Genomic DNA, 12,312 nt, shown 5'->3' on the forward strand with positions numbered 1-12,312 from the left:
CGAACTGTCTTAGCTCCGAGGGGCAACCTCGCAGGCAATTCTCAGGCACCCCCCGTGGGGCCCGGCCAAGGCCCAAAGGCGCGGATAATGCGCGTTTTGGGTGGGCAACACCCAGTACCACGGCCGGAACGGGCCATATAATAGGCTTCCCACTCTCAAGAATGACAAACGTAAATAGGAACCTGCCACTACGCCAACTATGGCGGAAATTTCGCGCTTATCACTAGAAAATCTGGAACCGTCCTTTTCCTCTTTCTTGCATTTCCCTTTTCGTATTATTGCCATTCCCTGAGTACACTAATACTGAACAGAAACAGGACTGTTCTTAAAAAAGAAAGCAACGGAAAAAAAAACTGAAAAAGAAGATACACGAATCATATATAAACCAGACCTCCTGTGCTGTTACCTAGCTTTTCTCTCTCTTGCATCACTCCCCTTTGTACTCTTTCTTGTTAAAAGCCATCAAGAATAAATAACTTCATCACTTTCGCTACACACCATCAAAAAAAAAATGCAATTCTCCACTATCGTTTCCGTCGCCTTCGTTGCCTTGGCCAACTTTGTTTCCGCTGAAACCGCTGCCGCCATCTCTCAAATCACTGACGGTCAAATCCAAGCCACCAGTGCCACTGAAACCACCACCACTGCTGCTCCATCTTCCACCGTCGAAACCGTTTCTCCATCCAGCACTGAAACCGTTTCTCAACAAACTGAAAACGGTGCTGCTAAGGCCGCCGTCGGTATGGGTGCCGGTGCTCTAGCTGCTGCCGCTATGTTGTTATAAAAAATCTCCTGATTATTTTATGATACATACCTGGGTTTTTTTTCCTTTAATTATTCAAAATTTTCGGTTATACTAAGTAGGTGTTCGATTCCCTTTTTTATTTTCGTTTAAATAATATTTTTATAAATAATTTTAAATAATTGTTTTTTGATATTAAATAGGTAGGATAAAAAAGAAAAAAAAAACACTTTCTACTTTAGTGATGCGCGGCTACTGTTTCTCCTTAACGGTTGTCTTCGAATTGATGATTCTCCTCGCCCTTTCAGCGCGGCCAAAAACACGCACGTATCGTGTGAAGCAGGCGGGTGTTCTCGACAAAAATGTTTCTTAGCTGGCGGTTAAGAGCCAAGACAAGTTCGACGCCCCTTCTTTTCGTATCTTCTCCAATACAATTTAACATCGAACTCACTTGCCGGGGCGCCATGACCCTCTCGCAATGGCAAGAACTACGAGATGTAGTCGCATGCACGTGACCGTAAAATACACCCTTGCACACTGCTCCACCAGTGATTTCTTTTTTGTAGTGGCTTCATGTTCTGTTACTCGGACTAAAATACATAGCTTCGCGACCTCGGGCCGAGAAACATGCTGTTACGAAATAAACAGTTTCAATCTGAGAATGCGTATCACAGGATGCGAAAAAAGCTCCGATTTCCGTCAAGATATCCGATAATAGAGAGACGAAAAAACGAAGCGAATGTCTCACTTCAAGAGGGGACTAATGTGCATTTTGCCGCGAAAACGAAAGAAGGAAAAAAAAAAAAACTAGGTCCGCGTTTTGAAGGGATGCCGCGCTGTACGTCATAGCTAAATATAGCATCTGCTACTGCTCTCTGGACGAAAAGGGCCTTTCGGCCTGATCAGACCGCGGGTCCGCTTCCGTCGGCGGGTGTGCAAGTATGTCTCAATATAGAAAAGCACCGCTGGAAAGGCATCTCGAAGGTGCCACAAAAGAAAAACAAACATGGTAAACCGAAACTAGGCCTGGGGGTTTCGTTCAATGTAGCTTTCTGGTGCACCCTATACACGTTGCGGGACTGTGGTACAAAAAAATCCAAATTTGAATTATTTAAAGGACCACCAATCTTGACGTGTACTTCTTTCGTTCGTTTACTCTTGACTTGAGGAGAAACCCCCATATCAAACAAATAAAATACTATAAAAGTCTTAATTACAACAATGAAATTCTCCACTAGTTTGTCTGTCGCTTTATTTGCCTTGGCTAAGACGGCCATCGCCGATTCTGAAGAATTCGGCCTGGTGAGTATCCGTTCTGGTTCAGACCTACAATATTTGAGCGTCTACAGCGACGACGGAACTCTGAAACTGGGCAGCGGCAGCAGCAGCAGCAGCAGCAGCAGCTCATTTGGTGCCACTATCACCGATGACGGTAAGTTGAAGTTTGACGACGGTAAGTACGCTGTCGTCGACAACGACGGTTCCCTCAAAGAGGGTTCTGAGAGCGATGCTGCCACTGGGTTTTCTATCAAAGACGGCCACCTCAACTACAAGAGTTCTGATGGGTTCTACGCCATCAAGAAAGATTCCTCTTACATCTTCTCTTCCAAACAATCTGACGATGCCACCGGAATTGCCATAAGACCTACCAGCAAGACTGGGTCCGTTGTTCCCGATTTTGCCCCCAGTGATTCTCCTTCTGGATCATCGGCTGCACAGTCTGCCTCCAGCACAGAGTCCAGTAGGACTTCTCACACGACACTAGTCTCTTCTGCTAGTTCGGCTGTTGCTTCTGTTATCTCCCAAATCACTGATGGGCAGGTCCAAGCTCCAAACACTGTCTATGAACAAACCGAAAACGGCGCCGTCAAGGCTGCTGCTGGGATGGGCGCTGGTGCTTTAGCTGCGGCAGCCGCTTTATTGTTATGAGCACGAGAATAATAAACACGGATTTCTCCGCCTCACCGCCTTCCTTCTAAAAATATAGCTCTCTACATAATGTTCATTTTCTATAACGTAATCTAACCTGGGACGCTCCATAATGCAGCGTGCACTCTCTCTCTACTACATCCCCAGAATGGCATTTTTTTTTATTCTATTGTATATTCATCTCGTTTTCCCCGATTCGCCAGGGAAAATTTTGAACTCGTAAAAATTAACGAAAAGTCACACTATCTTAGGACTGCAGAAAAAAAGAAGAATGTTTAAAATAAGCATTTCTAACCTTTGCTCAAGGAGCTACTTTAACCTGTATAAAATAGCGAATCGTTGTGCATACCCACAAAGAAACGAAGCGAATAATACCAACAGAGGCCCCAATACTACCTGCTCATAAGGCCAATCAAACCAGAGAATACGACGTTGATCGAGAAATGCAAGAATGTCTGAAAGAAAAGCTATAAATAAGTACTATCCGTCGGATTACAATCCGTTGGAGGCTGAAAAGCTGTCCAGAAAGATGGCCAAGAAATTGAAAACCATGAATAAGAGCCACGCATCGATTAGGTTAATGACCCCATTTAGTATGAGATGTTTAAAATGCAGTGAGTACATCCCTAAGAGCAGAAAATTCAATGGTAAGAAGGAACTGTTAAAGGAGAAGTACCTCGACTCCATCAAAATCTATCGATTAACCATCTCATGTCCGCGCTGTGCCAATTCCATCGCATTCAAAACAGACCCTGGCAACTCGGATTACATAATGGAAGTGGGAGGCGTGAGAAACTACGTTCCGCAGAAGGCTGATGACGTTTCTAAGCCTAAGGCAGCCGTCGAAAGTGTAGACGAGACACTGCAGCGATTAGTGAAGGAAAAGGAGTTGGAGCAAAATGAGGAAATGGGTATAAAGGGCCAAGCAGACGACAAGATGGATCTGTTGGAAAAACGACTGGCTAAAATTCAACAAGAACAAGAGGACGACGAAGAACTAGAGTGTTTGAGGAAAAGAAACCTAGAAATGGGACAGAGAGCCGAAATGATGAGCCTTAACAAACAAGTGCAACGAGAAAAGGCAGAAACGATAGATGACCTGGACAACGTTGTGGAGCAAGCATTTGATAACCATAAGCAGCATGTCGGCGAGTCTCGCGATAAGAAGAAGACCCTGCTGTTTAATCCTCTGACCACCAGGGGAAAAGTTCAAAAAAAAAACTCATCGCGTGCAAATCCACTAGGGATAGTGGTGAAGCGTGGTAAGTCTCTGAGGTGATCATGTAAAGCGTAATTGGCATCACAACTGTCTTCTGCTGCATGGTTGCTTCCATCGCTACTTACGAGGCATGGCCGCCCCTTCGCCCGTTTTTTTCCCACCGAGATTTCCTATAAATGATTACATACATATTAAGAAAAGCCATGGTTCGCTCATGCAAGCCACACCCAAATGGAGGACAAACCAGAAAGAAAAAAGATGGCTCCCTATCCATACAACGTGCAAACGACAACCCCTGATCTCCAATACGAGACCTTCGATGGTGCTAAATTTGGTTACATGTTCTGGCCCGTTCAGAACGGTAACAATAAAGTCAAAGGCAGAGTTCTACTAATTCATGGGTTTGGTGAGTACACAAAGATTCAGTTCCGACTCATGGACCACTTATCCCTCAATGGGTACGAATCATTTACGTTTGACCAGAGAGGTGCTGGCGTTACATCAACGGGAAAATCGAAAGGTGTAACAGACGAGTACCATGTGTTCAATGATCTTGAGCATTTTGTTGAGAGGAACCTACGCGAGTGTAAGGCTAAAGGCATTCCCCTGTTCATGTGGGGTCATTCGATGGGTGGTGGTATTTGTCTAAACTATGCGTGCCAAGGTAAGCACAAGAACGAAATAAGCGGATATATCGGTTCAGGTCCGTTGATAATTTTGCATCCGCACACTATGTATAACAAAGCAACGGAGATAATGGCTCCATTATTAGCCAGGTTTTTACCTAGAGTGAGGATCGACACTGGGTTAGATTTGAATGGGATCACATCCGATAAAACGTATCGTGATTTCCTGGGGAGCGATCCAATGTCCATTCCACTATACGGGTCCTTCAGGCAAATGCACGATTTTATGCAACGTGGTGCCAAGCTGTATAAGAACGAGGACAACTACATTCAGAAGAACTTTGCAAAAAATAAACCCGTCATTATTATGCATGGGCAAGACGACACAATCAACGACCCTAAGGGATCTGAAAAGTTCATCCAAGATTGTCCCTCCAAGGACAAGGAACTGAAGCTGTACCCGAACGCAAGACACTCCATCTTCTCGTTAGAGACAGACAAGGTCTTTAACATAGCGTTCGACGACATGAAACAGTGGCTGGACCGCCACATAGCAACGGAGGCCAAACCGTAAACCACAGCGGGCGCAATCAACAAGACACGCAGTATATAGATACACTCATATAAGTTTATATCTCATAGAGAACGCCACTCGTACTTAATATATGCAGAAATGACTTGATAGAATAAGAGGAGAGTATCAACCGATGGATTGCCTCGTCGAAGCTCAAAAAGTGAAAAACAGCTCAGCTCCCCTTTCCCCGGAATGGACAATCACATTATCCGTGCGGCGTTTTCTGAGCGGAAAACATGGCGATTGGCAAACGCTGGTAGCCATCTGGGGGAACTTTTGACCAATTTTTCCAATACTTAAAAATGGACTACTGGTGCGAATGGCGCTAAATAGTGAACCAAAATTTTTTTTCCATTACACCCTTACCGGTTTCACTGCTTCATTACTATTTATTGTTACTACTGTTTAGCTTAGATTGATGTATCCCGTACTCGAGTAAACAGACTAGTGTACCTCTGCTAAGCGAAAAGACTCATCACAACTGCCCAACATGAGGATGGAAAAGCCAACAGATAAACCACTTTCCGCAAGGGATATGAATGACGATTACTCTGGGGGTTCGATGGGTGATAATGACTGTTTAAATTTTTTCGAAAGGGCTGTCCAGGACCCGTGCTGCGAGGCCTGTGACACAGAAGATGCAGATGACGAACTGAGGGCAAAGCTCAATAATTTCAATTTCCAATCGGATTCTTCCCCCTGTAGTGGTACGTGTCAACAGACGCTGAACCCCCTGTGCGAGATAGATGAAGTTCAACCGGAGAGGCCAGCTTTAGCTCCTTCGAGAAACGGCTCGGTATCTGGGGTGAACTCTGATGCTAATTCTATTCCGTCTTATACCCATGACCCGAACGACACCAAATATGGAGCCATGCCCAGCTTGAGAAAGGCCAAAACAACGTCATACTTCACTTCCCCTTCCTCAAATAACAGTACCATGAGAAACTCACTGAAAAAATGTAATACAAACGTAAACGGCCTCCTAACAAACAGAAGAAACTCGAGCTCCTCTAGACAATCCATACCTGAACTGTATAGTGGTGCTTGCACGAGGAAGAAAAGCAACGTATTATTAAAGAATGAAACGCCACAGTCGGAATTTTCTAGCAGCTCTCTACAACATTCCAACACAAGGTCATTTTCCCTACCCAGGTCAAGATCAAGGTCCTCTGCTATTGCTATACCCACACACTTGTATGGCCTGGAAAAATACGTTTCACCCGAGTTGGATACCTTAACGGCTGACCCAGTAAACAGCGTTGGGAATTCTCTAAATGCTGGGGGGCCTGTAAATTCTTCCATTTCTTCAAGTAATACAGGAGACACAGATTCATCCGTGCCAAATTCAAACGATGTAGCAACGCTCAATTACTCCCCAGGTGCAAATACGAACCGATACCACCCACCAAGGCAGCAACCGCACCAGCCGCTATTAGCAAAACCAAGCTTCGGCGCTGGAAGGAAAAAATCTTTCATCGAAGTTTCATTGGCAAGTTCATTTGCAGACTAGCATTCCCATCATCCTGGAATATCTTAATCATATGCAGTATTTTTTATTTATTTCCGTATTCTAGTTTACCGTCAGTTCTTTCTTACTAAATATAATATGTACCTATTTGTATTTTCCAATTGGTAACCACATTCCATATTCCTACCGTAATCTATCATCTTTTATATGCACAATCTCTTTACAATTCAACAAAATTCTTCCCTAAAAAAAATGAAATGTCGCATTTCTTGGTATTACATTACTACTAATATTGTTACAAATAGTAAAAAAATAAGACAAAAAATACACATATTAAATTATTAAACGTAAGAATGAAATCTCAGGGTAGAAATAGAAGATTTTTGATCAAGTCTTTTCAACTTCCTTCTTTTTTTTAAACCATCTTGTCAACTTACGGGAAGTCTGTTCTTTGGGCGTATCTGTATTAGGAGATTTCCTCATTATCCTTGACAACTTTGTGGGAGAAAATCTATTACCCAAATTACCTTTACCTTGAGAGTTAAAGGATAGCAAATAATCATCCTTGACTTCATCATTCAATGACGTTCCGTCTACTGCTGACGTATTCGTGCCCACGGGACCTTCAATGGTCAAAAATTTGCTGTAGCTATCTCCAATACTGCTATTAGGTTTGCCTGCAACTCCTTTTATGAATAGTTTCTGCAATTTTCCAGGAGGGTGTTCAGCTGATGCGCCGCTCAGTAACTTAAGAGCAATTCCCTTGCCTTCTTTTATTTCCTCATAAAATATCTCATGTGAGAGGGAAATGGAATATTTTTTGTCTTCGAATAAACTATTGGAAGCACACTCGTAATCTGATAATCTCTTCGTGATACGATCAATCTTATTGTAAAGCAAACAGGACTCTTGTTCCAATTCTTCCATCGTGCGCTTCTCCTCTTCCAGCGTCATAAATGTGGAATTACGTTTAACGTTAATATTGGCGCTGGCATTCAGGCTATTATTCTTGGGATTCACATCGTCACTTTTCAGTAAATTCATCAAATCGTCCCCAAAAACCTCTGTATTGTTTTCGGTTATTTTCTCAAATTCTAATTCTCCAATTTCTGGCTTAACCTCCACTGGTGAATCCAGTTTTTTCCCATCCATCGCCAAATTTATACTACTATTGCAAGAGAGACCCTCTCCCGCCGCTGAATATCGCTTCGCGTCATTGTCTATCTGACTATGTTTCGCAATCGTCTTCTCAGTTTCATGAGTGAAGTTAACAATCAAACTAATTAATTCCGTCTCTCTTAAATTTTTATCAATCAGATAAGGAATCTGAGGTAAATCATTTAAAATCGCTTGATTAATAGCCAATTTAGGTCTTGAAATAGTACAACTTAAGTTTAATGTCTTGGAGTTAAAGTCTAGTTTCTTATGAGTCATTTTATCGATGTAGTCCAATATCTCATCATGCCTTTTATCAATAAAGTGATTCATCATCATTAACCAGGGTTCTTTGTTGGCAAAACGTGTTAATGTAGATAAATTAAGCAAAACTTTGCTTATTAGAGTAAGGTTCCTTCTCGATGTTTCATTTAAGTTTTTAGAAACATATTTAAAAAGCTTAGGATTCAAAATAACTGGGCAAAAAAATCTCAAAAACAACAACCCTGATATACCGTTTAAAATTATTTGCAAAGTGTCTTCGATACAAATCATCTCCAGCTTTTGTCTAAAAATTTTCAAAACATTTCTGATTTCAATCGGTAAGTCATTACTTGTTGCATATAGTTTTTTCCAAATTTTGGTAACCCAAGAATACAATCTTTTGTAATTATCGGCTATTGTTTTTTCTTTCTTTGCTTGATCATTTTCCCTTATTCTGGCAGGATCCAATTCACATGATTTATTTGACTCAATAATGTTCTTCAATATACCACTAAGTGCCTTATTCAAATACTCATTGCCTACTCTGAAAAAAAACTGTTCAGTTGATTTTGTTAGAATAGAATTACCACGGAAGAGACTGTTGAAAATATGCTTTGAGTCTAAATTTTTTTGATTTATCCTTGAAACAGTCCCATCTATTTTAGCCAGTTCTTTATCTATAAGAACATGGAACCACTCTTCCATTCGAAATAAAGATTGAAATATATCAAGAAAAATTATAGATATTTGTGTCAACTTATTATCATTCTCCATCGACGAAGAAGATTTGTAAATTAGGTTAGAAATCATGGACAAGTTTGCGTTAGCTAAAAGCTTTTCCAGTTTAATAAAATTAGTTGATGGCAAAATAAAATTCAAATTTGAAGAAATTTTGATGCAGATCGTTCCGATTTGAAAATTTTGATTATCAACATCCATGATGGGTAGTCTTGTTTCCTTGTTATATTTGGCATCATTTATTGTATCCTGCGTAATTTTAATTTTACCTATCAACCGCAACCTACTTTTATTATTAGCATCGTGAAACAGCTGCTTGATTTCCAGATAGGAATTAGTGAATTTTAAAAGTTCGTTAAATTTAAACTCTTCCCTCCAAAATGGATTCGGGGAATTTGAAGCCATAGATGTTCTAGCCCACGTATGGTCCCAGGCTGATATATCAGTGAATATTGACCACGGTGTATTGTTCTTATCGTTCAAATTGATGGACTGGAAGTTGGCCTCCAATATAGAAATCTTGAATCTATTTGATATTTTCATATCGTTTGACTTGTCTGAGCCAGTAATAGATAGGTATTCTGACCTAGCATATGACTGTAACGCAACAAAACAATCTTCCAAATCTATTTTCAGTGGAAATTCTATAATTATCTCTTGGGGGACTTCATTAGAATTATTAGTACCGGAATTAAAGTTCTCTATGCAAAATTTTTTAATGTTCAACTGACTTCGTAACAAGGGCAACTCACCTAAAAACAAACAGTTCTCATTCTGTAAGACAGAAGAATCTAAAATTCTTATCTCTGATTTTAAAAGCTGGTTAATGTTTAATGAGTAAATCAATGACCCGTCACTTTGTAAAAGCAGATCTAGTATACCATCTGATTTGAGCACACCCATAGCGGAGAACCAGCCTACTCCATAGTTATCATTATTATTAATATTGGGGTTACCTAAGGAATTTGTAGGTGGCGGAAGGGCGATATTTTTAACCATGGGTCCAAAAACATTCAGCTTATAAACCAACAAGCTTTCTCGTTTCCCCATTTTTTTCTTGCTAAACTTATGAGGTACTGATATTTGAAACTTGTTAAATATACCCTTTGTTTTCATCGAACTCCACCAGATCAGGCACGTCAGCAGTTTCTTGAAACTATTCCAATTTTTAACTCGGAGATACACTTTGTTATCCTTGCCTGAAGTATTAACTTGAATTATAAAGTTACAATTTGCCTTTACATCTTTAAAAGATGACTGACTATCCTTGATGATTTCAAGTTCACATTCTTGTAAATGTTTGATGATGGGTTGGATATTAGTAGGATCTACTGTCGATTCATCGATTGAATGCGTTAAGGCTCCAGTCTTCGTAATTTGCAGATAATGAGTTTTCCAATCATTTAAGGAAAGATTGTTACACCACTGGATTTCACCTTTAAAAGTATTCTTATAATGCTTAATGTTAGATAAAAATTCGTTCAACTCGAAATGTAATTTTTGACATTGTGCCGGTTCACTCTTGGGACCCATTATATGATACAACTAGGACGTGAAACAACACCACGAACACACAGACAAAGCTTTCAGTCCGGCTAGATGGTTTTTCCTGCTCTCTTGTCGTTGTTCTCATTTACCGTGGCCATGAATGGCGTTTGTTTTGTCACCTCTTTTTTATCGAAACAATACGCGATCAAGAATAAAAGTCATTAATTGATATTGAATACAGAAGGGTATACATAATATAAAAGTATGCATGCTATATTTGTATAAACCCGCAACGGGGACTGGAGTAAAAATTAGTTGGTAACAGTGAATTTACCAAAGATGTTGGGGATTTCACCTTCCGGTCCAATATATTCTGGGTCTCTCCAGGGACCAATATCAGAATAGTAGAACCTGTCATTGGGATTGTGCAAGGTGGATGTTCCACCATACTTTATAGGCAAGTTCTCTATAGGTATTTGTTTCAATAACTCCTTTTTGTAAGAAGAGCCAAGGATGAAGATTTTCGACACTGTAACGGGGTCCAAGAAGGGTTTGACCAACTTGAACATGGTCGAGAAGCCAAACGGACTGTGTATAATATAAAACTTCCCTATCCTCTCGGGATAATAGTTTTGACTGATGTCCGCAACATCTTTAATGTAAGAAAGAACATGGTACGCATTTGACAACGAAATCCCCTTCAAATCCAACACTGTACACGAAGTCTCAATCAAGTAGCCAGCTCTTCTTGAACACGCTGGGACCCGATACCTGGCAAACAATTCATATTCCTTAACTAAATTTCTTAACATGTGTTCCTCGGTAGTAATCTTGTACATTTTATTTAGGTTGATCCCCCCAAGTTCTTCAAAATATAAAGGTCTTCCATCCTTATCAACATGGTGGTAGTACTGGGGGTACATCTTGGCTAGCTTAATTCTTTCTTTGTCTTCTGTTTCCTTGTTATTTTCATAGTCCTCGATAATAGTGTTGGCACCATATTCTTCTCTCCATCGTTCTGTTTCTACAAACATTTCGACACTAGCATTGATATTGAACTTCCTTGCTCTTAAAAATCGCAACAGTGTAGAATCATCCAATCTTTCCTTGCAATTCCTCTTCAGCAAGATCGACCTGAACTGCAAAAGGGTTTCCTCCTGCTCCTTGGTTAAATTGCCGGGGGTACCTGGGAAAGCACTTGGTGAGCAGGTTTGAGGATAAGTATCAAGTATGATGTTTGTCATTCTTCTTCTCTAGTTCCCACACTTTGAAAGTGTACAGCTTTTCAGGTATATTTCCCGTTTCACAAGTTCAAAGGAATATTCAAAAGTAAGAGGATCACGATCTTCATCCGAAGAATTTTAAAAGGAGTAAATAGGGGGATAACAAGAGAGGGGAGATTTCTGAAGTGCCTATCAGGCAGAATTATGGTAATAAATCATAGACCGCATATCAATAAAGTCTCATAAGCGCATATCACGTTTTTTCTTATAGAGGCTCTTGCAAATTTAATCTCCTATTATTTGCCAGAAAGCGATGTGGTAAATTTTTAGCCCACATTCAAGAGATTTACGGTTGTCTATCGATAATTAGGTAACTAAAAAGACACTTATATATCAAACTATGATGGGCATAGTGCCACCATTCAATACTTCGAAGACGACTTGAAATGCATCCACTGCTGCTCCTCAATCGACAATATTTATAAAAAGAAAATGGGCACCATTTTAGATACAAGTGAAATTCAATTCTGTGTCTGCTAGTGTCCTGAGGGCAGTGAATTTTTAATGAGAAACTAAGAGCATTACTAAATGATTATCTAAATAAAAAAAGGTCTTCAATGAGAATTATCTGATAGACAACCTCACTGGTCTTCAATTTTCACAAAGGTAAAGAATTTCATGATAAGAAAGCCTAGCCACCCATCTGAAACAGCGTTTGCAAGAAACGTAGGAAAACCGTATATACCATTAAAGAAGATCTTCTGTCCGTGAAACTATGTAGGCTTCGAAATATGTAGGCTTCGATTTAAGAATAGCATTCCCATTTCTTTGCTTAAATGAGCTTGCTCGCACAGCTGGTAAAATTAACATTTTCTTGTGATACCGG

At 40.3% G+C, this 12,312-nt stretch overlaps 7 protein-coding genes across 7 annotated transcripts; 5 read left to right on the plus strand and 2 right to left on the minus strand.

Annotated features, from left to right (window-relative positions):
- Positions 1-511: 511 nt before the first annotated feature.
- Positions 512-784, plus strand: CWP2 (Cwp2p; the record flags this gene model as incomplete). The annotated part of the gene is made up of 1 exon (XM_056229339.1): positions 512-784. The coding sequence occupies one exon, from the start codon at positions 512-514 to the stop codon at positions 782-784; it is 273 nt and encodes a 90-aa protein (XP_056083367.1).
- Positions 785-1,963: 1,179 nt separating this feature from the next.
- Positions 1,964-2,671, plus strand: CWP1 (Cwp1p; the record flags this gene model as incomplete). Its single annotated transcript, XM_056229340.1, has 1 exon — positions 1,964-2,671. One exon carries the CDS (start codon positions 1,964-1,966, stop codon positions 2,669-2,671), a length of 708 nt encoding a protein of 235 aa, XP_056083368.1.
- A 451-nt stretch (positions 2,672-3,122) lies between these two features.
- YJU2 (mRNA splicing protein YJU2) lies at positions 3,123-3,950 on the plus strand (the record flags this gene model as incomplete). Its single annotated transcript, XM_056229341.1, has 1 exon — positions 3,123-3,950. One exon carries the CDS (start codon positions 3,123-3,125, stop codon positions 3,948-3,950), a length of 828 nt encoding a protein of 275 aa, XP_056083369.1.
- A 198-nt stretch (positions 3,951-4,148) lies between these two features.
- On the plus strand, positions 4,149-5,090 carry YJU3 (acylglycerol lipase; the record flags this gene model as incomplete). Its single annotated transcript, XM_056229342.1, has 1 exon — positions 4,149-5,090. The coding sequence occupies one exon, from the start codon at positions 4,149-4,151 to the stop codon at positions 5,088-5,090; it is 942 nt and encodes a 313-aa protein (XP_056083370.1).
- Positions 5,091-5,580: 490 nt separating this feature from the next.
- MBR1 (Mbr1p) lies at positions 5,581-6,600 on the plus strand (the record flags this gene model as incomplete). Its single annotated transcript, XM_056229343.1, has 1 exon — positions 5,581-6,600. The coding sequence occupies one exon, from the start codon at positions 5,581-5,583 to the stop codon at positions 6,598-6,600; it is 1,020 nt and encodes a 339-aa protein (XP_056083371.1).
- A 345-nt stretch (positions 6,601-6,945) lies between these two features.
- BUD2 (GTPase-activating protein BUD2) lies at positions 6,946-10,248 on the minus strand (the record flags this gene model as incomplete). Its single annotated transcript, XM_056229344.1, has 1 exon — positions 6,946-10,248. One exon carries the CDS (start codon positions 10,246-10,248, stop codon positions 6,946-6,948), a length of 3,303 nt encoding a protein of 1,100 aa, XP_056083372.1.
- Positions 10,249-10,514: 266 nt separating this feature from the next.
- On the minus strand, positions 10,515-11,447 carry SKDI11G1240 (phosphatidylinositol/phosphatidylcholine-binding protein; the record flags this gene model as incomplete). The annotated part of the gene is made up of 1 exon (XM_056229345.1): positions 10,515-11,447. The coding sequence occupies one exon, from the start codon at positions 11,445-11,447 to the stop codon at positions 10,515-10,517; it is 933 nt and encodes a 310-aa protein (XP_056083373.1).
- Between the last annotated feature and the right edge of the window lie 865 nt (positions 11,448-12,312).

Source organism: Saccharomyces kudriavzevii, assembly GCF_947243775.1.
Source record: "Saccharomyces kudriavzevii IFO 1802 strain IFO1802 genome assembly, chromosome: 11".
Taxonomy (NCBI): Eukaryota; Fungi; Ascomycota; class Saccharomycetes; order Saccharomycetales; family Saccharomycetaceae; genus Saccharomyces; species Saccharomyces kudriavzevii.